Below are 25,625 nucleotides of genomic sequence, written 5' to 3'. Positions count from 1 at the left end.
TCATCATAAATCCCAGGGAATTTGGTCTTGGAAAGAATTGAAAAGAAAGGCACCAAACAGGCCTATGCAATTCCCCTTCAGGCTGAGAGCACATTAGGTGGTTAAGGTAGTTTGTTTTATTTTACACACCAAATACACTTTAGAAAGACTTATATTATTCTCTATCAGGGAAGATCCTGGTTTTATTTAATCTAATCTTGAATTTCCTGGCATTCGTGAAGAACGGGTACTTTTTAGCAAACCTAAACAGTACTATGCTGAACATTACAATTTGAAGACAATTAGAATTATTTGTGTTTAAATTAAATTAGTGCTCGAGGTTCCATGAAAACGTATGCGTATCTTTCAACCTTAAAAACGGAAGCACATTTGAAATACACCTTTAAAAGTTGTTCTAGTTTTTTCAAAAAATGCTGAACTAACCAACACTGCCTAGTCTCGAGATTTCGCGCTTAAATGACAGATTGTTGCACACAGGAAGCGGCCACAACGTGATGTCGTCAAGAGCGAAATGGGCGGTATTCGTAAGGAAATTCCCTGTGCTGATTGGACAGACAAATCGAACTCCATTACGTCATTGGAGGTTACGTCATCGCCCTGGAATTAAAGAAGAAACGCACAGAGCGTATTCCGTACTCTTTGGTAAAAGTCAAGATTCGATGCTTCTGATTGGCCAACCGATACCCTTGCAGTTATTCTGATTGGCTCTTGCGTCTTGCACTCGTCCCTCCCCGTGGTGTCCTGGCGTTCCGATTCCAGCCAGCGGTGTGTCACGGAGGCTGTGGCGGGGGAGAGAGCGCCTGGGTCCGACCACCCTACTAGTCTAGACCGGGAGAAGAGTAGGGGTTGGGGGTCGTCCTGACCAGATTCAAGTTCTTTGATCACCTGGGCAGCTTTCTCTTTGTCGCCGCTAGCCACCCGTTCTCCCAATGTCGGATTTTAAGCTCGGGATTGTTCGGCTGGGCCGTGTGGCCGGGAAGGTGAGTTGGATCCTGTGGCTGCCATGTGCGGCAAGAAGGGGTGGGGATCAGAAGACAAGACAAGGGAACAAAACGCTAAAATGGCTTGCTTCACAATTAGTAGCAACTTCGTAACGCATTGTGCCGCATGAATAATACTGAATAGTTAGGTAGACACGCAGAGGACCGATCTAACCACCGCCTGCGCACCGTTCACGAAGTGCGTCTCTAGCGGTACCTCTTTTTGCTGGGTGAGCCTAGCCGGCTAGCTAATTAGTATTGCGAGCTAGCTGCCACCAGCTTTGAGAGGATGCTGCCTATTTAACAGCAGGAGAACGTGCGTGAACGTAATATAAGAAGTAAGTAATACCCGAAAAATATATATTTCCCAAGTCAAACGAAAACCAGAACGGAAAACGTGCCGTTTTCCCCCAAACCAGGAACCATTTACAGTGAGTAGCCGGTGGCAAGTGACGGTTTTCTGAGATATAAGCCTATACGAATAATAAAATAAATATTAGCCGGTTAAATAACGGGCATACGAGCTCAAAGAGTAGACCTGCATTTTGTCTCTGTGTGGCTATTACTTTTTTGCTTACGTTACTACAGCACAGTTACCCGTTAGCAGTTTTGTGATCTGTAGCTATCGTTAGCTTCATGCCTGCCATAACGCCACCGGTTGGGGACCCGTGTCTGCTTGCGATGCCGCGTCACAAAACACTAGAGGGCAGTTTTCAACGAAAAGGTGGAAAAATACGAATCTGTTAGCACCGCTAACTAAGATATCTGCTTTTCATTTGATTCAATATCTGTCTGGAGCATTTTGATCGACAGTCTGGACTGTTGGCAAGGCCAAATAGATACAGCTAGCTAACGTTAGCTAATTAGCCAAGACTACCGTAGAGGGCAGCAGGTATCGAAAATGTGAAAAAATAACGTATTTATACTTTCAATTAATTTTTTATGTGTGTGCTGGCAAATTCGGCATCCTTTACTATATTAGAATTGTTGTGTTGTCTTCATATTATGTTGCTGCTGGATTTTGGTTGATTGCAGACAGTGACCAGTAAACGTGTCACCCCTGTAGCCAGCGGTGTGTTGGCGAGTGTTGCTGTTGAGGTTTGCCGCCGTGCCTGTGTTCATGACAGGGCGGTGTGTGACTTGGAAACTGTGTTTTTTCGGCTCGTTTGGCTGGCAGCTGGCGTTTCTCTAGCGTGTCTGTCGTTTCTGCTAAATAAGGAGACCAGATTTCAAATCACGGTCCTCCAGGGCCGTGCTGGTTTTCCAGCCTCCCTTTACCTGGGAGTCAGGTGTGAAGACATTCTGGCCAATCGGTAGCACTAATTGTTCAGTTAATTCCCCGGGAGAAAAGAAAATAGGGCACCATAAACGGGAGCTGTCCCCGGAAAACGGGGACGTCTGGTCACCCTACTGTTATATGACAGAAGTTGGACAGCATTACTTGAACAGCGGAGCTGTAAACCCCCTGTGTCCTGCATACACAAACGCAGCGTTAAAGCTGCGTAGACTACCCAGAACATTGGGCATTATTTTTCGGTAAGCTATGTAGGTCGGTCATCTTGACTTATCTGAAATTTGCCACTGTGGACGTGATGTTTTAAAGCAAATGGTTGTAACTGACTTATCCATCAGTTCCAGCATTTTTTCAGTTCACTTCTTGATCTAGCTAGGCCTGTCAAAGAATCTGCGTTCTCTCTTGGTGTAGCCTGCTCCATTAGTGACGGTTCTGGGGATGCGCTAGTAGCTTAATATTTGAACTGGGCTCTCAAGACTGAAAATTAATATAATGAATCTACACTGAATATATCTAGTGGAAACCCAAGATTGCAACAAGTAGTGATGGGCCCATTAGGGGCTTAGTCTTCCTGTTTGCCATTGTATTAAACATAATATATGTATAAAACTTGCACCCAGTGTCATGATGAAAGCTGGTCGCCGCGGGAGACTATTTACTTGAGACTTGCCCAAAGCCATGATTCGCTGTGGTTAAGTTCCCATGGCACTTTCTGAAAGATTGGGAGTGTTATCCCTGGAGTCCTGGACAAATTTACAAACTGATTCTCTCAATCTGGCCACTTTACATTTCACATTACATCTTTCCCATTGCAGCTTATGGGCTGTGGAATATCTGTCCCATCAGAGCTGATTGGCTGCAGAATTTTATAATTCGCAACACAGCCGATGGGCTGTGGAATTTCATAATTCCCTAACTGCCCTGTTTTCTCTCTTTGTGTATGCAAATTAAAAGTAGCTCAAAGCTGACCTTTTGAATAGAAATTGACAAGTTAATACTTGTAAACATATTTTTCTTTTTCTGCACACTCGAAGTGATACGCATGTATGTTAAAGCATTTCATTTGAATCCACTGTATGCATGTCAAGTGTTGCTTCATAGATTTCCGTTAACAACTTCAAATTGTCTTCAAAATGCTTTGTTTAAACCGGTTAACTCCTTGTCTGATAATGTTAATGTTTGCCTAGGTTACACTAGTGAAGAGCCTTTTGAAATGTGATAATGATGACCTCAGCACCGGTATAGAGAGTAATGGTATAACGTGCTTATTACCAACCAGCTGAACGTCAGCAAGGCAGCCAGCGGACCAGCTTCAAACCCGCCGTGCTGGATGCTGTGAAGCGTGCTTTTGCCCTCAGGGCGGCTGTGTACGGGTCTGCGTGCGTGTGCGAATGGCAACCCACACCAAACAAGAAGCACGCGTCGAACTGTTTAGAAATAGAGGCCGTACGGTAAATGACACTCTTTATCCATTTGCATGCCAGGTATTGACAACACCATTTTCCCTTGCCTCCACAGACAAAGTACACACTGATAGATGAGCAGGATATTCCGCTGGTGGAAAACTACGCCTTTGAGGTAAGGGGTCATGGGTGAGACGAGAGTTCTTCTCATTACAGCTACGCTGGAAGGTTGAACCTGGGGGGTCAGAAGCTGAGGTTGCTCCCCGGCGGAGCTCTTAAAGCGCAAAGCTGTAGCCGTAGAAACGTGTTTGAAGCAGGTGTCTCACGGGACCTTTCGGGGGATGGCGGCACGTGCTGGCACTTTCCGCCAGGCCCGGGGAGATTACGCGAGTGTAATCATTAACTGCGTCTCACATGTCTTTACATTTACGACGTTTTGTTGTGGAGGCAGTGACTGGCCGCATAGGCAGCTTGACGAGTCGTCAAAATACTACGGCACGTTAAAGAGGCCACTATGGACGAAAACCTGATGGATAAAATGCAAGGCCTGGAATACAGAACTGACCAAAATAGAAACCACTCACCTTTGTTCAAGGTCATTTGATGTATGAAAACAGGAAATATTATCATTTTTACTGTCAGAATAATGTATATTGACACAACCAGAGATACAGTTTAGCAAATACAATTTAGCAACTTAAAACACAGCTTAAAGTACAACTTAGCTTCAAATAAATCTTTTAGCTTCAGATCAAAAGCATCTCTTCGCTTCAGATAACATCTCTTTTAGCTTCAGATAAAATGCATCTCTCTTCTACCTGCACATAAAAAGCATTTCTCTTTTTAGCTTCAGATGAATCACATCTTTCTTTTAGCTTCAGATACAACACATCTCTCTTAGCTACAGATAAAAAGCATCCACCTTAGCTTCAGATAAAAAGTATCTCTTAGCTTCAGATCAAAAGCATCTCTTAGCTTCAGATAAAAAGTAATCTCTTTTAGCTTCAGATAAAGTCCATCTCTTAGCTTCAGATGAAACACATTGTTACTTCATTTTGAATCATTCTGTTTTGCATTTTCCGTCTGAAAATCTTTCTTAAAATGTATTAACAACACAAGTGTGCTGTTTATGCAGAAGCTGTTTCGTAATTTGCGACAAGAAAATTATAAACCTTGTTATCTCAAAACTGCATTGCATATAACAGTCTTATGATACAAACTGGACAGAGTCCAGGGGTAGGCCAATTCAAACCGGTCAGCGGTTCAGGCAAATTGGGGGTTAGCGTAAATGGAAAATGGAACCCAAATGTTGGTCTTTTCGGTGCGTGTGAATACCGGGGTCTCACTTCCGCTCTCTTGCCCCCCGTTGCAGGCTCGCATGGAGGTAGACGCAGACGGGAACGGGGCGAAGATCTTCGCCTACGCCTTCGACATTGGCAAAGGCCGCTGGGCGGGGCGCCCGCTGCACGAGCTGCTCTGGTGAGTTCGGCTGTACAGCAGGTTCTGCTGCTTGTGTGCGCGTGTATGTGTGTGTGTGTGTGCGTGCGTGTGCGTGTGTGTGTGTGATGTGTTTGTGTCTTGCCACCACATCTGATTTCTGTATTGCCATTTTTGTTTGTTTTATAGGTGTTTCTAATTCTGTGTGCATGTTCAGCTTACATGTCTCCACACATATGTGTTTATTAGTACTGCTCACTTTGTGTTTTATGACATTGTATGTGCTTGTAATGACTATTCTATTTGCCTGTAACTACACCCCTCTTTCTGTGTGTGTGTGTCTCCAGGGAGAAACACAGAGGTGGAATTGCTCCCAGCTTCCAGGTTGTCCACATCAACTCTGTAACCGTTGACAACCGGCTGGATAACCTGCGCTTGGTGCCGGTTGGCTGGAGTCCCAAACCGGAGGAGCTGTCCAGCAAGCAGAGGTGCTGGACCGTATATTTCAACAACAGTAGTACCTTTTGGTCCTGCAAGACCTTACAAACTCTAGTGTTGTAAGTTGTTAGGAAGTGGAAACCATAGCCCATGGCTACTTCATTTTGCATCGATGGTACTTCAGTGATTTTTAATTTATAATTTTTTTGGTACCTGCGTGTCTCTAGGCCAGCCCCAAAAGGGAGCTCTCGCCACACCACACCGGAGATTAGACCCCCTTCATTTATAGTGCACCGGAATGAGGTCATGCCCCAGCTGTGAAGTAAATCAGTCAAAATTACAAAACTGGGGGGGAATTCAAGATCAAAGCTGACTTGCATTCCTTGTGATCTGCGGGGTGTGATATCCAGCAGTGATGTTTTGTTTGTGGTTATTTGTGCCCAAGGTTTGTAGGGTTATTTAACCCCCAAGCTGAGACCATGTTCAGTTAACACCTGTAGTCTGTGTTTATGGTGTTGCAGTTACACACGTTGGTTACACACTGGTGTGGTTATTCTGTTACAGTTACATACGTTAGCCATAAGCTCATGTGTGTTTCTCTTATTATATCTCCCCCTAATTCACAGAGAGCAGTCCCTTTACTGGCTGGCCATCCAGCAGGTTCCGGCCGACCCGGTGGAGGAGCAGTACCTGGAGCTGAGCCGCACACGCTACTACAACGCCAACGGAGAGCTGGTGGAGGAGGAGGAGTGCTCCTGCACCTACTACGAGTGTCACTACCCGCCCTGCTCGCTCATCGAGAGGAGAGTGAGTACAGCCGAGCGCTCCCTGCGCCTCCCTACACCCACCTACACCTCCCTACGCCTCCCTACACCCACCTACGCCTCCCTACACCCACCTACACCTCCCTGCGCCTCCCTACACCCACCTACACCTCCCTACGCCTCCCTACACCCACCTACACCTCCCTACGCCTCCCTACACCCACCTACACCTCCCTACGCCTCCCCACACCCACCTACACCTCCCTACGCCTCCCTACACCCACCTACACCCACCTACACCTCCCCGCACCCACCTACATCGCCCTGCGCCTCCATGTGCCCACCTACATATCCCTGTGCCTCCCTGTGCCCAACTACATGTCCCTGTGCCTCCCTGTGCCCAACTACATATCCCTGTGCCTCCCTGTGCCCAACTACATGTCCCTGTGCCTCCCTGTGCCCAACTACATGTCCCTGCGCCTCCCTGTGCCCAACTACATGTCCCTGTGCCTCCCTATGACAAACTGCATGTCCCTGCGCCTCCCTATGACAAACAGCATGTCCCTGCGCCTCCCTATGACAAACAGCATGTCCCTGCGCCTCCCTACTAAGGCTGTCAAAAGTGCCATGAAATTGAGTTAGAATATTAGCTTTTGTAATTAGTTAGCATTCGAATATATTCAAATATCACTTGCCTATAATTCACAAAAATAAGCTGCTTATTGTAGGGCACAATATGCACGTGACGCTCCCTCTAAACTAGCCTGCACATTATTTTCCACAAGCGGGGAGTAAAATAGAGGACATCGGTGAACTTTCATACTAGGTTACTACATCTGGGGCCTCATTTATAAAACGTATTTTAGATCAACTGTGAGGCGTGTACGTAGAAAATGACATCAAAGTAGTGATTTCTAAAATTTCAACATGACTCGATTTGACTGTGGAAACGGTTGTGGCTCTATGTCAGGTCTTCACTTGACGTATGCACACAAGTTCATTTTATAAATGAGCCCCCTGCAGTTTCTGTAGCCTAATGCGCAAATGAATAAAGCACTTTCTCGTGGATGTAATTTGCCACAACTCGGCATTTAGTAATCACAATAGGGAAATGATTGTTTATAGGAAATCCTTGTTTATTTCTTTACACAAAAAACTATTCAAACAGCTAATACCTGTAGCCTAAAACAACATAAATTACTTACTCTGTTTAGTTTGTTTAACTTCTTTCATCGTCCAATTTTATCAAAATCTTCAGAACAGAAAGGAAACATAGCCTGCCATGGGAACATTATTTAGCCTAAATTGTTAGCTGACCAGTAACGTTAGCACAGGAAATGAACTTTGCGCGCATGAACATGATTCACCGCATGAAATTAAAGCCTGTATATTTATGTTAATTACAAAACGCGGGATCCAAAACTAATATTCGAATGCTCAAACTTAGATTCGAACTAAGATTTTCCAATAGTTTTCGAACTTCAAATATTTTTTGACAGCCCTACTCCCTACACCCACGTACACCTCCCTACGCCTCCCTGTGCCCACGTACACCTCCCTACGCCTCCCTGTGCCCACATACACCTCCCTACGCCTCCCTGTGCCCACGTACACCTCCCTACGCCTCCCTGTGCCCACCTACACCTCCCTACGCCTCCCTGTGCCCACCTACACCTCCCTACGCCTCCCTGTGCCCACCTACACCTCCCTACGCCTCCCTGTGCCCACCTACACCTCCCTACGCCTCCCTGTGCCCACGTACACCTCCCTACGCCTCCCTGTGCCCACGTACACCTCCCTACGCCTCCCTGTGCCCACGTACACCTCCCTACGCCTCCCTGTGCCCACCTACACCTCCCTACGCCTCCCTGTGCCCACCTACACCTCCCTACGCCTCCCTGTGCCCACGTACACCTCCCTGCGCCTCCCTACACCCCTACATGTCCCTGTGCCTCCCTGCAGCTCCCTGCTGTGTCCATTCCTCATTTCTAATTGTCATATCATCGGCCCAGAATGCTTTGCGGCAGTTGAAAACTGAAGACTCATTGTTTCAAATGCTTATGATATGCTTAGAATGGAGTCATTGAGGAGTATGATGCTACTGTGTGCAGTTTTGATATGCTTATGTTAGCCTGCGTTACACTACACTCTCAGAAGGAAGGGTTCCTAAAGGCTTCTCTGTGTCTCCATAGCGGAACCATATCTAGTTCAAGGGTTCTTCGTCGGGCAAAATGGTTCAATCTGGGAGCTTTCACACCTACTGGGAGCTTTTCAGACCTACTATAGAGGGAGACATGAAGAACTAAAAAAGTTTCTCCTATAGAGACACGCCACGACAAGCCAAGAACTTTCTTTTTTTTGCCAGATTTTTTTAAAAGATTAAATTTAAGACTTTGAAATTCTTGAAAATAATATGGTTAAGACAATGGTACTTTTTGGGGAGTTGTGGTGTGAGGTCTTGAGAAGTTTCAGGTCCATGTTTTATCTGAAGTGTACTGTGTACACTGTAAATTGCTGGGGATTGGATTGGGGTTGAAATCGCTGATTCTGGGTCAGTGTCCAACCATGTCATTTTTATGGGTTCACTGTGAACGTGAAAGGGTACGATGAAGGCTGGATGGTCAGAGCCTTATTTATTTTAAGAGGTTTAATCAATCATTAATCATAATACTTGCATATTTTAGTTTAATAAACCACAAGAATAGCATAGTTAAGTTTAATATGCCATAATAGCATAATTAAGTTTAATCCATTGTAATAATGGTCTAGTAATAGTGTGCTGGTACTGTCTGATAGTCACTGATAAGAAAAGAATAAACACATTCGGAGGGAATTTATAGAGTACAAAGAAATCAGGAAGAGTAAATCAACTGGAGATTAGATACTGGCCATACAAAGAGAGGGTGAATAACCCCTGTACAGCTTTGGTATCATGATGTCTTAAACGTGAGCTTTAAACCTTGATTGAACAGTGTGATAAATGTTTTTTTAAATATTAAAAGTTCCTAAGAACAGTAATATTATTAAAAGGACAGGGCTGGAAATTGAGCTTGTTCTATGAGTGGTGATGTTGATGGAAATATTGCAACTAATGGAATGGCTGTGTATGTGAAGGGGATAATATAAAGCATGTATTTATGGAGTTAAAAACAGGGCTAGTAACATTTCAGCAAGGGCTAGCAGAAATCTTTGGCTACTAGCCTGGCTTTCTTGTGCCAAAACAGTGAACTGTGCTTTGAATATGGCCATTAAAAACACATTTTGGAATATAAAATGGCATGCTGTCAGGGTCCTTAGTGTCAGAGGCTGTTTCACACTGCATACTTGTGTTCTTGTGAGAATATTCCTCCACGTACTTACAAGACTACTCCTTTGAGTGCAACAATGCTTAAAATTTGAAACGCACTTCCAGAGTAACCAAAGAAATGCTTTATGATATTTGGAGATTGATTTCCCAGAATTCCCCTGGTAGCAGTGTAGAGGGCATGGTGGGTGTTGCCGTGTAAGGCACCGTGAAATGGCAGCAAATGCATCTTTGAGTCCCGGTCTGAAGTTGCGCCTCTCCCTCTTGACCCCACAGCTCAGGGAGTTCAACATCTGTGGGCGCTGCCAGGTGGCCCGTTACTGCGGATCCCAGTGCCAGCAGAGGGACTGGCCCGCCCACAAGAAGCAGTGCCGTGAACGCAAGAGGGTCCTGGCCCTGGAGTCGGAGCCCGAGCGGTGATCTTCGGACTTTCAAATCCGGGATTTTGGACAGGAATGGAGGGAGGACGTAGGAGGGATGGAGACTTTGGGGGTTTTGAAGTGCAAAAAAATATAAGTATATATATATATATGATGATGGAGACGAAGGACAATGTAACAGGTGGGGGATAAGGGGATTGAGGGGTGGGTGGGTGGGGGTTGAAAACCACACTTCCCAGAACTGACTCATCTCCATGGCTGGCTTGACACGTCTCAGAGGATGATGGGAAATGTAGTTTTCTTTTTTCTTTTTTTTTGGTGTGGAAGGAAAGCCCCTTGCTCTTCCTGCTGCTACGGACTGTGTATTTGGGGAAGGCAGAGAGGGCAAACGCAGACAGACTGCTCCTCTGGAACGGATTCACCAGCCCTCTCTCCCCCCGGCCGCACTTCTGACCCACCTGTTATGAAAACGCTGGGACTTGATGCCCCCTGCACAGTTGGCACAATGACATCTGGACCTCTTCACTGTACTGACCCCTAGTGGACCCCTGGTGCACTGCACACACTCACTTCCCTTTCAGAGTCTGAGGTTCACACACTGATTCACACCGTCGGGCCACTTTGTGTTGTTACCACCTGAAGGACATGGATCAAGTGCTGTACAATGATGGTGGCTTTGGGGGGGGAGGGGAGGGGAGGGGGGGTGTTTTGGTCAGTGGTAGGGGCTTGATCACAGAGTTATAGGGAGCTTGTATCGAGCGTGTGGATCATTGTGGCAGTGCTAGTACACCATATCTCCATTCAAAAACACTGTAACCCTTCTGACCTGCCACATATTCTCAAGCAAAGTCATTCACACTTCCACTCATGTTCGAAGGGTGTCCTGGAGCAAATATATAACTGACCGCAAGTTTGTATTTGTCATAAAAAAAAGTGCTTATAATCAAATTAAAGCACTCTTCTTGTTTTCTCTAACACATTACTCGTTGAGGGGAAAGTATCGTAAGTGTCACAAAAATGTTGTATGTGGTCGTTAACATCAGTAAGACATTTTTCCGGGAACACCCTTCATTGCTCCTCCCATGGCCCCACCCACAGACAGACAAACACACACACACACACTGTCTGTTTCTGTCAGTCTCTGGTCAGTGTTGGTACCCCTTCTTGATAAACAAACACGCACAGATATGCATGTTAGAAGAAGGTATATACAGTACATGCAAGGACATGGTGATAATTATGGTAATTATTTTTTATTTATGTGGATGGTTCTAACACTGTGCACCGATACCTCCTCTTCCTAGTCCTGGTCAGGGTTACGAAAGTGAGGTTTAGACTGACCAAGACCACGAGCGCTTATTGAAACCACACTGAAACTAAACAACTGTGTTTACGAGACTAGTTTCCTTTACACTTTTGGCATCAACAGTTTCAAACAGGTCTGTCTCAACCTGCTCTATCAGCCCTGATCTAGCTGACCTAGACACAGAGATATTGAGTGAGGGAGATTTTATTTTTATTTTTTCATTTTTTTTTTTTTGGGGGGGGGGGGGGTTAGGGGTTGGGATTTTTTAAATAATAAAAAACATGCATTAAATTAATGAGCTGTGCAAATGGGCCTAGAGTTGGGAAAGATCTGACCATCTCTTCACTGTAAAATTAAAAAATAATTAAAATGAATAAAATAAGTGTTTCATCTGCATTTGGGATGTTGTTGGTTTGAACAGAAGATTGATGAAGGTAATTAATTAAATCAATTATTGGAGGGATATGGCTTGATATAATTTAAGAATTAACGCTTTAAAAATATGGAGAGTTCAATCTGGATTTTTAGTTCCGTTAATTTTAAACGAGGGTAAATACTACCTGTACCCCGTCCACTCAGCGCGCACACGTCAATCACCACATGACGGCGCCACGTAGCAACATTTTCAATGGCAATATTTCAGCGACACGGTAGCAACAAATATATAGTTGTATAGGCCACATTTCTTTTTAACAGCTTTTTCTCTTCTAATTCGTCAAAGTTTTAACAAACGTGGATCTGCAAAAGGCTTACCCATCGAATGTCCTCGGCTGCGCAGTTGGAAACATATTTTTATTAGGAAGTCGCTTTTAAAATGTATAATTATGAACTACTGTAAAGTTTAGGTAGTAATAGTTGTGCTTTGTTTACAGTTTAATTTGTAGCTAGCCAGGAAATTGAATGAATAACCTTTCCCCAAACGTTGACATGGTGACCAGTGAACTGGTACTTTCGGGCTAATGGCAGTCGGCTGGGACGGGATGTAGTTCAAAACAAGAGGCTGCGAGTTTATGAGCATCTCATTATCCTCCTGTTCACCATCCTTTCATTCTCACCCAGATTCAACAAAGGACCTCCAACAACCCACCGGAAGCTTAACCGTTCCTAACGAATCCGCGGTTCTCCCTTTCCTCAATCTTCACAGCTTGTAGCATCAACCGTGTTGCCAATCCAAAGATTTTCCTTAATGATACAATATCTGGCTCACGAAGCCGCACCTTTTTGGGAAGTAAAAACGAACAACGGTATGCGTTTTTCTAATAAAGTCGCTTTCCACTTGGAGTGTCTGGCTGGATCAAGACAGTAACTGGTTTATCAACGATAGGCTAAAAGTTTCACAAGACCGTTGTGGAGTTACTTTGAAGTACAGACAACGAGCAATAATTTGATAAGAAATGAACACGGTCGGCGCCGATAAACATACAACAAACCTCACTCGGCTTTGTTGCAGTTGTAACGACATAACAGTGTTTGTTCAGAACTGGACTGTTGCTATTTATAGAGTGACGATCGCGGTGAACTCCGCCCCGGTCTGCAAAGGACAGGCTGCTCTACCGAGCTAAGCGCTTAAGCAAACGCGACGCCTGCAGCAGCTCTTCGCTATGCGCACACCAGGACCTCCGTCCGTTTGAATTCGCACAGGTCTACTGATCTGGCTCGAAGTGCCACCACCGTAGACCAAGTAGAGGAGAGAGGGGTACCTGGATTTATAGCCAATGCTCGTCATTTCAATGATTGTACAACTCACTCCTCACTTGGTAAGTTTGAAATGCACCCCGTATATCTTCTGGGAGAGTACAGTCATCTGCAAGTGCACCACTCAAAAGTAAGACCTAGGGGCACTGAAAACATTGGAAGCTGCATGTACACCGTGTGCATGTGCCTATGTGTGTGTGTGTGTGCGCGCGTGCATGTGTGTGCGTTGTATGTGTTTCTGCATAAAATGAAGCTATAACCTGTTGTGTTGTCCCTCTTGGCCCCTCATGGACACACTGGTGGCGCCTGCTTCCCTGTGCTTGTGAGGTGATGCTGCACTGACGCCCCTGCGGATGGCGTGCCGTCCAGGCTCCCGTCACATGACGGGGCACGCAGCGCCCGGACCGCAGCGCTCGGACCTCGCTCACATGATGGCCGCCCTGGAGGTTCTGAGCGGGTCCGGCCCGGTCCCGGAGAGCAAGGGGCGGCTGGTGGAGAGGATTCTGCGGGAGCCGGATCGAGAGGGGTGCGTCGGCGTGCTGGGGCGTTCGCTCAGGTCCTCGGACTCCCGGTAAGCGCTTCTCGAGCGGCGGCGTTGGGGACGCGGCGTTCAGCACAGGTCCCCACGCTGCTGCCAAATCCTTCACAAAACCAGGGACTCGAAAGATTTTGAAAATGATCAAACCGAGGTTCTTTCCACTGTGTGGATTTTACTATGGAGAGACTTTGCGTCGGAGATTGGCTGTGGTTCTTTTTTAGTTGGTTTGATTTACTGGGGAGATGGCAGATTTGTTCCTTGTTGTTAGGCACCTCACCTCACAGGGACACAGATTGCTGGGTGCTTGAGCTTTTTGCTTCAGGAAGGGAAACAACATTATGGGCATGACAGACATTTCACAATCAGATTCCACTCATGGGACAGTTTGGTAATAAACAGATTCATATCTGTTATTGTATTTAATAATACACTACATAAATGACAAAAGCTTCATAAAGGATTCCACTGACTGATTAGACCGTCCATCCGTAACACAATAATCACTGAGCACCAGAATGGTGGTTATAATTCTGGGTTCTTCTGTGTTGTTTACACAATTTCAGTGTCCTGACGCTCAAAACCCGTTGGATTAAAATAACAAATTCTTCGCAGACAGTGTGCTTTAGATAGCATTGTACTTACAGCTGAAATGCTACCCACTGTTAGCGAGCGCAGACACCCACCGTAACTTAAAATGTTTATAGTCTGACAAATCTATTCATGCCCAGTGTAGTAAATGCCCGTGTGCTGAATGCAGAATTTACTGATCGGTCTGTGCATTTGCCCTTTCCCACAGCCCAGTACCTGCTCAGCACCCCCATCACAAAGCGTCTGAAAGGGTCAGAAACGATCACGCGTGACGCGCTCACACCGCTGAATGCCATGCTTCGCAACATGTCAGCGCCTGTAAATTTTAAACGCGAGCCGTATTGAGCGTGACGGACCAGGCTGTAAAAGCGACTGTATTTGCTCAATGAAGTAGGGCCAAGTTTTGGCTGGTAGAGCCATTTTCCAGCGGACAAATTTAAAAGTTGATAAACGCGTCGGGTTTAATGAGAAAGCTTTATTGAGGCCAATCAATCACCGTACGCCATTGTGTGTCGGGGGGAGACAAGGCCGCGTTTGGCTCGTAACTCGGCGTACTGTACAAACGCAGCGTGACCGTAGATCACGCACGGACCCCCCTGGCGGGTCACGCGCCTGCGCGTTTATGAGCGATCTGTCCGTATCGCGCTAGGACCCGCTCAGTCAGGGCCGACGACGTGCGTCAGAAGAGCGCCAGGTTTCCTGGGGCTGGCAGCCCGATAGGTTTCGTGGCCGCCTGAACGGTGACCGGCCCCTCCGCTCCGCCGTTCGGAAAGGGTTAACTCCGCTCTGAAGGGGGGCTTGTTTATGCGTTTCCACGGTAACGGGGTCCTGACTCCGAACAGGGGAGAGGGAGCCTGCGGCTGACCCGATGAGTGCCTGAGTCCGGTGAGGAGGTTCAAAGCCAGTGAAATTTACTGCCGCCGTTTAATGGGCATTACCATGACAGTGAAGCACACCAGATGCTCAGATCTGCTGAAGACGGCAAACAGATCCCCACTGCAGAGCGCGTTAATGTACATCAGCGGCTTTTACAGGCCGACTAATCAAACACTGTTTGTGGAGATTCTGTGTGTGTGTGTGTGTATGTGTGTAGCTCATAAATGAGCTGATGAGTTGAACTGTCTGACCTGGTTATGAGAAACATTCCCAAGCAAATGAACTGACTGACTCTGGGTGTAGAAGCAGTGGGATAACTTGCTGTTGTTCTTTGTTTCTGAAGGTTGTGCAGTACTGCAGCTTACCTCCTGGGGGCGCTGGTGGAGAGAGACGGCTGGGTGCAGGAGACCCTGGAAGGGACGCAGGGGGACAGCGCTGGGCTAGTGGGGGCCTTAGGGAGGCTCCTGACCCACGACGACCCGGACACTGTGATGAACGCTGCGGGGGCCATCGCCTCATTGGTAACTGAAAGGCAAATTTGTGCTCAGTCACCCCACTGTTTATGTGCACAGAACTGAAACACACACTCACTCACACTCACACTCACACTCACACACACATCCAGCATGTAGCCCCAGTGAGAGATGACAGGCCACAGCCCCCCTCTCTCTCTGTTCCTCCCTGGCTCAGGTGGGGAGCAGTGTGGGGCGCGGCCGGCTCCTGAGGGAGGAGGAGGTTTTTGGGGAGGTGCTGGCCAGCCTGCCCACCCTGCTGCGTGAGGAGCGGGAGAGCACGGTCAACTACGCCGCCCTGGTGGTGGCCCGTCTGTCCCTGTGTGAGGAGGCCTGCCAGCGCCTGCTGCAGCACCCCTCTGCCCCCCACACACTGAGGAGCCTGGCACAGTGCCTGGCACACAGCCACACAGGTATGTACCCCCCCCCCCCCCCCCCACACACACTGCCACACAGGTGTGTACCCCCCAAAAAATACCCCCCCCCCCAACATGCTGAGGACCCTGGCACACAGTAACACGGCTGTGTACCCCCCCGCACATGCCCATCCCTCACACCCCTGCACCCCCTCCCTATGACTCCACAGACACATAGGTGTTAACCCCCCCAACCCTTACACCCCACAAACACCCCATCTCCCCTATACCACCCCCTCCGCTCCGAGCACTACTCACCTCACTGGGGTTAAACACAGGGGTGGCAAACGGTAACTTTCTGGCAGTGCAGCTCTGATGCTTCAGCCGTGCCGTTTTGACAGACACCGCCATGAACGCCGCGTTTGCCGTGGGCCGACTCTGTGGAACTGAGGCGGGCAGGAGCTTGATACTGGCCCTGGAACAAGAGCACCAGCTGGTGAGTCACGACCCGCAGTCTGACTGGCCGCTGTCTGGGGTTAGGGCAGTGGTTCCCACTCTTGTTCCTGGAGATCTACCGTCTGGCAGGTTTTCACTCCCTCCCTGATTTGGCACACCTGATTTGACTAATTAGCAGCACAACAAGATCTCTAGCTGTTGAATGAGGTGTGCTATGTTACAGTAAGAGTGAAAACCCACAGGACAGTAGACCTCCAGGTACAGGGTTGGGAATCAGTGGTTTAGGACATAGGCATGGAACAGGAGCACCAGCCGGTGAGACCACAATGAGAGCCAATATCTCAAAACGAAGAACACTTGGAACAGTAGTGAATCTTCGAGTGGCTAAAGACATCAAGGTCCTCGTGTTAAACCGTATTGTACTGCACGCTGTGGTTTGTGCTGGATAAAGGTGGGGTTCTCCACCGTAGGGGGTGTTTGAATTGAATGCCACCCCCTCCCCCCAGGTCAGCAGTCTTCAAGCCCTGCTCTGTGAGGGGAGGTGGCCAGGGGCGGGGCAGACTGCCTGCTTTGCCCTGAGTTGCCTAGTAACAGAAGAGGATGGCCACACCCTGGTCCTGGGAAGCCCTGCCTTTCCCCACCTGCTGGACGGCTTACTGCGCCACCTACTGGAAGAGGAGCACGACAGCGCCTGGTTTGCGGCCATGTGAGTACGTCTGTGCCAATGAGCACTGCCTGTTGACCACCAATCATTCTCTTAAATCTGATTGTGACACCTAACTTAATGCTGTGTAATCCCCCCCCCTCTCTCTCTTAGGACAGTGAAGGTGTTAGTCTCAAGGCCCAGGGGAGTGCTGTGTGTGAGAGAGCACTCTCTCTTAGAGGAGCGACTGCAGGTTGGACACTCGTTTAATCTCCGCTCATCCCTTCTTCCCCAGTCTGCAGCGTGCTCTGGCTGCTCTCCCCGTGTCCTTATTTTCCCTCAGAGTCTTCAGAGATAACACGCCACTGTCACTCAGCAAAATTTACACAGGGACCAATCACACAACACCATTTCTACAAAAAAAAAAAAAAGTTCAACACTGAAAGTTGTCATGGTAACTTCATGGCCATTTGAGGTGCAGTTGTACTCAGAGCAGAACGGAACGCACTTGCCATGCAGGGGGTGGAACTAAGACCCACTTTTATACAGGATGAACCAGACGCAGAAAAACCTACACCACTGTCAAAGAGACTTGAAAAGAACTCCATGTACCATCATGCCTCTCTCTCCGTCTCTCAGTCTCTCTCTCAGTCCCGCTCCATCAGTCAGGAGCTCCAGGAGGAAGTGAGCGCGTGTCTGAGGAGGCTGCAGCGCCTCTCCAAACCCCTTCCCCCGAAAACGAGCTGCCGTCCCTCTGGTTCCCACGTGGTATCGTGGGAGAAATGCGCTCCCGAGAGTGGGCTGGAGGTCACGTACAGGTCAGAAAGGTGCACTGGGAAGAGGTGCTCCTTTTCAGTCTACTTCGGTTACCTCCCTCGATGTTTCATGACCTGCTCACAATCTAAGGAGAGCTGGTGATAAATAACTGCTCAAACGGGAACATTCTGCTTTAAAATGAGGCACAGAGAACAAGTCTCTTGATTTCAGGAAGCAACACAAAAAGTGCGACAGAGCTTGAAGCAGCACAACGCTCAACGGTCAAGAGACTTTTCTCTTAGCCTCGATTAATCGCTTTGAAGGCAGTCCATGATCTAGCCTCGATTAATCGCTTTGAAGGCAGTCCATGATCTAGCCTCGATTAATCGCTTTGAAGGCAGTCCATGATCTATCTCCCTCTTACACTTCTGACCTCCTGTCCCCTTATCTCACGGGCAGAACTCTTAGGTCATCGGACTAAGGTTCACCGGCCTTCTCTAGGACTTGACTTAAAACAAAGGGAGAGTGAGCTTTTACCTCTGTAGGGCTTAGGCTTTGGAAAAGTCTTCCCATTAGATCGGTGAGCGCTGTGGACTGTTTTTAACGTGAGCATTTATATACAGACGGGCATTTCAATATTGTCATTGTGTAGTTTGTTGTTGTACTGTGTGTGTCCTAATGGGATTATGCTAATTGTTTTTAATGATCTGTAAAGCATCTTGTGAGGCTTGCTCTGGAAAGAGGCTATAAAAAAAGACATTTAATTAATTAATTCACTCAATTCAGTGACCAGGTGATACAACCCAACAGATACACAGATGCCTCTGTAGATCCTAACCTGCTGCTTCCCTTGTGCTATTTTGCTTTAGCCTCCTGGACAGAGACAAGGTTTTGTACAGGGGTAACCAGTGTCACCTGACCCTTCCTAACTCGGCGCTCCAATCCGGACGCACTCTCTCTCTCCGCCTCGTCCAGTCCACCGACGGCGGTGATGTCAGCCCCTGCAGCGAGCCCACCCTATTGGCCGTGGATAGCAAAGGGGCGGAGCTAGTGCCCGGTCCGCCGCGGCAGCTGCGCGTGATTGGCTGCACTCCGACTCAGGTGCGGCTGAGCTGGTGCGCGCCGGAGGGAGGGGTCAAACCCAGGCTTTACCAGCTTTACCGCGGGGAAACGCTGCTGGAGACGACCGCAGAGCCAGGGTGAGCGACCAGCTCCCAGCCGCGTTTCCGATAACTCATTCTGGAATTAGCCCTGAGTTTCTGTAATTGTGTTGATAACCAGTAGCATATTGAACCCTGTATTAATTTCTCAGCATAAAGCACTGATGAAATACAGAATAAAAGCCGCTGTGCAAACTTTGCTTTTAAAATTAATTTTCTTTTTGAGTCTTCGTGTACTAAATATAAACATAAGATAGAGCTGTGTGAACTTTTCTTCTTATTTTACTGTCGGATACAAGAGATTTTTTGGGTTTTGAGTCAAACGCCGTCCGTTTGAGGGACAGTTTCTGGGAAGGGTTCATAAGGAACAGGTGCTCTGAAACACTCCCAAGCTTGGGCAGGCTAACCGTGGTTCCCCCCGTCCGCGCCAGGGCCATCGTGGGCGGGCTGTCTCCAGGGACGCTGTACCAGCTGGGGGTGTGCGCGGTGGGGCCGGGGGACGCGCCGGGGGAGCGCGCCACGGTGGACGCCCGGACGCCCGAGTGCCAGGACCACGCCCCCTCGGGGCTGGCGATGACCGTGCTGGGCCGCCACGAGCTGCTGGTCAGCTGGGGGGCCCCCGCCCTGCCCCTGGGCCGCCTCTTTAACTACGAGCTGCGGCTGAACGGGCGCGTGGCCTACCTGGGCACCGAGCGGGCCTACACCGCCCGCCGGCTCACCGCCAGCACCGCCTACACCTGCACCGTCACCGCCATCACCTCCAGGGGGCGCTGCCAGAGCCGCCCGGTCACCAAGAGGACCGCCCGCGACGAGTATGTGCACACACAGAGGTGAGAGGGAGGGAGGGAGATTGGCGGTGTCTGTGTTTTGTCATTTTGTTCGGCACAAGCCAATACAGTGAATAAGACTGAGCTGAGAGAGGAAGTGCCAGTGGTTTAAAGAGGGAGGGAAAATGAGTCCAGTTTCCCAGCTTTGATAATCTTTAGTGTTGTGGTCAGGTCTGTGCTGTTGGGGTCAGTCAAGTCTGTGCTGTTGCGGTCAGTGGTCAAGTCTGTGCTGTTGGGGACAGTATTCAGGTCTGTAATGTAGGGGTCAGTGGTCAGGTCTGGGCTGTTGGGGTCGGTGGTCAGGTCTGGGCTGTTGGGGTCAGTGGTCAGGTCTGGGCTGTTTGGGTCAGTGGTCAAGTCTGTGCTGTTGGGGACAGTGGTCAGGTCTGTGCTGTAGGGGTCAGTGGTCAGGTCTTGGCTGTAGGGGTCAGGGGCCAGTGGTTAGGTCTGTGCTGTAGGGGTCAGTGGTCAGGTCTGTGCTATATGGGGGTGATTGGTCAGGTCTGTACTGTAGAGGTCAGGGGCCAGTGGTCAGGTCTGTACTGTAGGGGTCAATGGCCAGTGGTCAGGTCTGTACTGCAGGGGTCAGTGGTCAAGTCTGTGTTGTTGGGGTCAGTGGTCAGGTCTATACTGTAGGGGTCAGGGGCCAGTGGTCAAGTCTGTACTGTAGGGATCAGTGGTCAGGTCTGTGCTGTAGTGGGGTCAGTGATCAGGTCTGTGTAGTTGGGAGTCAGTGGTCAGGTCTGTACTGTAGGGTCAGGGGCCAGTGGTCAGGTCCGTGCTGCTGGGGACAGTGGTTATGTCTGTGTTGTAGGTGTCAGTGGTCTGGTCTGTGCTGTAGAGGTCAGAGTTTCGCCCTGAGTCAGAGACATCCCTGACTGCAGTGTTGGTCTTCCCTTCCATCTGTCAGGTGCCTGTACTCCCCATCCCGCCAACTGGCCACACACACTCCTGCCCCGTCCCCTCCAGTCAGGGAGGTCTCTGAGGTCAGGGAGAAGGTCAAAAGGGCGCCATCACCTCATGGCCATCGACCAAAGGGCCATATGTCTGCTCAGAGTGAGAGAGAGACAGCCGGCAACAGAGACAGGCACAGGTATTTCCAAAACAGTCACACGGATGCCCAAAAGCGCAGCACCAGAATCCAATTACATCAACTCAGCCATGTTACAATTTACAGCGAGGGGAGATTCAACAGCATCATCAAAGTAGTAACAAAAAGGAATACCCCTCAGGTTCATGGGTGTCGTGGCAAAGTCACTCAATGCTTTGCTTGAATCAGGAATGTAGAGATGTCTTATCAGTATCGTCAAACTATAAAAGAGCTATGTTTTGAAAACCTTTCTTTGGTTGAGATGTTTTATCAGCTATAAGTTATGACATTTTTTCATGGGCTGCTCTGAAATTTAAATGGTTTTGGGTCTGTCGCCCCCTACAGGCGGCCCTCAATTTTGGTTCATTCCCCTGGTTCTGACAGCAGCCAAACGTCCATCCAGTCTACTGAGGTATCAACAATCATACTAAATATGAATCTATAACCTAAATGTGCAGTTAAATGCTAATAATAGATGACATATGGATAATATTGTCAAGTATGTATAAATATTAATGTAAAATTAAAATTCATAATGATAAAAATAATAAAATACATAACAGTAAAAATAACAGAATATAAACTGACGATTGCAGTCATTGTTTTATTGAGTGTGTTTAGGAGGCTGTGGGCGCTGTTAGTGGGTGTGACCTAAAGGCCTTGCGGAGGAGTGCCAGGGAGAGTGTTGGGAGGGTCGAAGCAAAGAGCGCTCCACATCGCCCCCTGCTGGCCCGCCGTGCTGGGACTGCAGGGGACCTGCCGCTCCGACAAACTCCTCCTACCACGCCACACCGTGTGGGCCCCACACCACACCCTGCGGGTCCCAGCCCAATGGGGGACAAAGCCAACATGGGTAAGGCTCTCTGCCTCTGAGTGTGTGTGTGAGTGTGTGTCCAGTGCTTAAAAGCTGCTGTGGGGACGATGCCTGACATGTAACACTTGATACTCATTAAGACCATCTGTTGATACATACTGAGTTGAAGCCTGCTTCGTCTCCCCACTCCCATACCAACTGCCACCCTTAGGACCACTCCCCTGTTTCTCTCTCTCCTGTTGTATCTTTCTCCTGCTCTACCTCCATGTTGCAGAAAAACAACTGCAAAGCATTTACAGAATAAAAGACCTGTAAAGCATTTACAGAATAGAAGACCTGTAAAGCATTTACAGAATAAAAGACCTGTAAAGCATTTACAGAATAAAAGACCTGCAGAGCATTTACAGAATAAAAGCCCTGCAAAGCATTTAAAGGATAAAAGCCCAGTAAAGAATTTACAGAATAAAAGCCCTGCAAAGCCACTGCAGAATAACAGGAAACGCTCCCCCTTAGGGCGCGGTCACACATACGCAGAATTAACATTGGCGAATATTCGCCTCCTGTTCACTTCCATTCTGTGTTCAACTGTTGTGAACTTTGACCGGTGAATTCGTAGCCTCAACCAATAGCAAAGAAGTGTGTGTGGTTGACCCCACTTGTCTGTAATTGGCTGTAGTTTTCTTAGTGAGCCAGGATGGAGGAGACTTTGATTGTGCTGTGTATGTGTCTTGTATTGTACGATCTTCAGTATACATTTTCCTGTCGCAAAACCAACAACCGCTCATGTGATATCACAACTGCTCATGTCTGACCAACAACCACAACCACTCAAACGGGCTACAAACTGATTTCTGTGTGCATCAAATGTGTCATCAAAACCGCACCCTTATTCCCGCTATCAGGAGTGCTGCTGCAGCACAGTGCTCCAGGAGGTGGCGCCAGTGAGCAGGGGACTCTGCCCAGCATTGCACACCGTGTCCGTAAGTAATTCTGTTCCACTGGACCGCTGTCCAACAGTGCCTGTGTGTCTTTCAGCACCCTCTCTCGCTCCCCCCCTCCTCCTCTCTCTCTTGCTCTGCCCCCTCCTCTCTCTATCTCTCTCCCCTCCTCTCTCTCTCTGTAACTTATAAATATCTTCCCATGTCCAGTGTCAGTGAGATGGATCACAGACCAGGGCTCTATGCCAACGTTTTTTTCCGAGGAGCACGTGCTCTGAAGTTGAAAAATTTAGGAGCACACTAATGCATCCCAAATAGTAGATGTGCTCCTAAATATTTTTTACAGTTAGCAGAGATAAATTTTCAGGAGCAAGTGGGAGCCCTAGAATGGAAGTCCTGCAGACACAGGTGTAAGTTACAGTTCTCTGTGATGATCTTTCTCAGACCTGCGTTTGTGTCCTGTAGCTGCCGCTCACTCTGGATTACCTTCCCGTGTGTTCTGTGTACCAGTCTGCCTCCTCACCTGTCTGTTTGCGTAAAGGATTGTGCGTGTGTGTGTGTGTGTATGTATATGTGTGTACGCATGTACATGTGTGTTATAGTATTGGGATCCATTATTCTCTGCTTGTGGGTCTACCTGCAGGGTTGGTGAAGTGCATCCAGCCTGTGCACCATGTGTGGTCAGAACTGGACCGGCCCAATCTGGACTGGATAGAACAAAAACAGAGCCGGATGCGGGGAGACAGGTGCTCACTGCCCTGCATTTCACTGCCCTGCATTTCACTGCCCAACATTTCACTGCCCTGCATTTCACTGCCCAACATTTCACTGCACCGCATTTCACTGCCCTGCATTTCACTGCCCAACATTTCACTGCCCTGCATTTCACTGCCCTGTATTTCACTGCCCGACATTTCACTGCCCTGCATTTCACTGCCCAACATTTCACTGCCCAACATTTCACTGCCCTGTATTTCACTGCCCGACATTTCACTGCCCTGCATTTCACTGCCCAACATTTCACTGCACCGCATTTCACTGCCCAACATTTCACTGCCCTGCATTTCACTGCCCAACATTTCACTGCACCGCATTTCACTGCCCAACATTTCACTGCCCTGCATTTCACTGCCCAACATTTCACTGCCCTGCATTCCTGATGAAATTTGAAATATCCAGTAATCAGTTGTATAATTTTAATGAGATCTATTAATGAACTTTTAATTGCTTTAACTCTGTCTGTCTGTTTGTCTGTATTGTCTGTCTTGTGTGCGTGTGTGTGTCTGTTTGTCTGTCAGATCCACGGTCATGAGGCAGCCAACAGTAAGGAGTGAAATCAGGCCGGGTCATTCCATGAGAACAAACCGCAGGGTGCTGAGCTGAACTCAGCGCAACGGGCTGTACCAACAGTCAGAAAACATGGGGGGCATCAACTGCATGCAGTGGGCTGTACCAACAGTCCGAAAACGTGGGGGCATTAACTGCATGCTCTCCAAAGGGAGAAACACACAGCCTGAGGAGCAGAGAGGCTTGAACATCAGTGAGACACAGGCTGAGTTCTCCAGCCTAACTGTAAAGCTTGTAAAATTGCAGCCTTAGAACAGAGTTTACCAAAGGTTTTTTGGGGGACAGCCAGTTTGCAGCCAATTTCCAAAGCCATGTCTTTCTCTACAGCCTACACTTTTTCATATACCTGTATTTAAATTCCAAATCATTTTTATTATTCAACTCTGACATTTCTGACAAATATATTACTGTCAGATAATAAAACGTGTTAGTCCCTTGGGGAATATCCAAGGACATTGAAGTATTCTGATCTTTTTAAATACTGTAGCAACAACAGGATGTCTGTGCCCTGGAATTCTGACACTGATTGGACTGTGGTGCTTTTAAAATCAGAGTGAGGAGGGATGAGGGGGTGCTGTCTGTGTGTTTCTGTTATTGTTTTCATAGTATTATCATGTGTCTTTTGACTGCTATAGTGCAAGACAGAGTACAGCCATGGTCAAAATGGTGGAAACGGCTGTGCAGTGTGCAGTGATTTTAATCAACCTAGCAGCTAATACTGGACGGACGTGCGTGTGTTTCTGTGTTCAACATTCCCAAATACCCGTGTCTCGAATCACTGAAATGACTTTCTGATTTTAAATTGTCTGCAATGCTATCCCTACAATCCTAAACCATCAGATTTCTCCTATACATCAATCAGGAACTGAATAAAGCACAGCACAGTTCTGCATCAAATCTGAGTGGCCTGTTCTTACTGGGTTGGCTTGTGTCTAGCCTTCTTATAAGTTCCACATGTTGGTTTGAATGCACATGCACGCTACCCTTCTCCAGCGTATGTACAGTAATAACAGTACATTTCCAAAGGACCACCCATTTTCAGACTGATAAATGTTATTGATAGCAGAATGGGGTGTATGCCGAACACAAGCTGTCATATATGATCCAATAACTGTCTTCTATGTGGAGAGTGCAATCTGGCTGGTACAACTCGTGTGAATGACAGGTCATTGAACCTCCATCCATTATGGGTTTCATGAAACCTCATTCACACATCACTACTTAATATATATAAAAACATATAGCTTCTGACCTTTTCATATACATGAGTTTTACTCAACCAACAAATGCTTGAGGAAACTGAAATGCACAGAAGCTTTGGCACAGAGGTTCCATGAGTTCAGTATGTGTTGGGACTGTATCCCATTCACTGTATTCCATTCCCAAACAGCTAATATTTTGCTTCACTACTGTTTTATAATAAAGATGGATAACCACTCCCAACTCATGTTAAGTTGTTTGTGAAATTTATATTAAATCCACCTGTCTAGTTATTATGACTTTCTGTACAGATCCTTTTCATGTTATCGCTCGAACAAAGGTAAAACAAATGAAAATATACCGGAAGCCCTATATCATGTTCAAAGATTCAAATTCAAATAGTCTTTATTGGGATGACCACACATTAGAGCAGAATCTTTCGTTTTATGTTTGCCATGTTGTTGTGCTTCCTCCACTCCACGTGCGGGCACCCCAAGTGATTTCGCACGCAATGACGTTTTGA

General features: G+C 47.7%; 2 protein-coding genes and 1 long non-coding RNA gene across 3 annotated transcripts in view; 2 read left to right on the top strand and 1 right to left on the bottom strand.

Moving 5' to 3' along the window:
- The first annotated feature begins 666 nt into the window (after nt 1-666).
- zmynd19 (zinc finger, MYND-type containing 19) lies at nt 667-10,190 on the top strand. The gene is made up of 6 exons (XM_035390930.1): nt 667-980; nt 3,793-3,852; nt 5,050-5,156; nt 5,462-5,602; nt 6,179-6,359; nt 9,897-10,190. Exons 1-6 carry the CDS (start codon nt 930-932, stop codon nt 10,038-10,040), a joined length of 684 nt encoding a protein of 227 aa, XP_035246821.1. The 5' UTR covers nt 667-929; the 3' UTR covers nt 10,041-10,190.
- Nucleotides 10,191-11,757: 1,567 nt separating this feature from the next.
- On the top strand, nt 11,758-24,799 carry LOC118212713. The gene is made up of 16 exons (XM_035390918.1): nt 11,758-13,063; nt 13,282-13,572; nt 15,347-15,524; nt 15,694-15,928; nt 16,273-16,367; nt 16,834-17,033; nt 17,145-17,223; nt 17,610-17,788; nt 18,596-18,925; nt 19,318-19,716; nt 20,624-20,806; nt 21,149-21,215; nt 21,425-21,656; nt 22,520-22,597; nt 23,199-23,301; nt 23,854-24,799. The coding sequence occupies exons 2-16, from the start codon at nt 13,355-13,357 to the stop codon at nt 23,936-23,938; spliced, it is 2,661 nt and encodes an 886-aa protein (XP_035246809.1). The 5' UTR covers nt 11,758-13,063; nt 13,282-13,354; the 3' UTR covers nt 23,939-24,799.
- Nucleotides 13,863-25,625, bottom strand: part of LOC118212724 — a 52,137-nt gene continuing 40,374 nt past the window's right edge. Inside the window, exons 2-4 of the long non-coding RNA XR_004762293.1 lie at nt 16,190-16,346; nt 15,369-15,528; nt 13,863-15,123 (exon numbers count right to left, since the gene is read on the bottom strand). This is a non-coding gene — a long non-coding RNA (uncharacterized LOC118212724). The remainder of the gene's footprint in view (nt 15,124-15,368; nt 15,529-16,189; nt 16,347-25,625) is intronic.

Source organism: Anguilla anguilla, chromosome 14, assembly GCF_013347855.1.
Source record: "Anguilla anguilla isolate fAngAng1 chromosome 14, fAngAng1.pri, whole genome shotgun sequence".
Lineage (NCBI taxonomy): Eukaryota > Metazoa > Chordata > Actinopteri > Anguilliformes > Anguillidae > Anguilla > Anguilla anguilla.
The sequence above is the reverse complement of the archived record's forward strand: the minus strand, read 5'-3'. Positions and strand labels throughout refer to the sequence as shown.

Bases quoted from the DNA above. Each gene is read 5' to 3' on its own strand.
- LOC118212713 (XM_035390918.1), top strand. From the start codon at position 13,355: ATGGCGTGCCGTCCAGGCTCCCGTCACATGACGGGGCACGCAGCGCCC. The intron at 15,929-16,272 runs GTATGTACCCCC...CCGTTTTGACAG, and splicing joins CCTGGCACACAGCCACACAG to ACACCGCCATGAACGCCGCG. The intron at 22,598-23,198 runs GTAAGTAATTCT...GTCTACCTGCAG, and splicing joins CAGCATTGCACACCGTGTCC to GGTTGGTGAAGTGCATCCAG.
- zmynd19 (XM_035390930.1), top strand. From the start codon at position 930: ATGTCGGATTTTAAGCTCGGGATTGTTCGGCTGGGCCGTGTGGCCGGG. The intron at 5,157-5,461 runs GTGAGTTCGGCT...GTGTGTCTCCAG, and splicing joins CCGCTGCACGAGCTGCTCTG to GGAGAAACACAGAGGTGGAA. The intron at 5,603-6,178 runs GTGCTGGACCGT...CCTAATTCACAG, and splicing joins GAGCTGTCCAGCAAGCAGAG to AGAGCAGTCCCTTTACTGGC.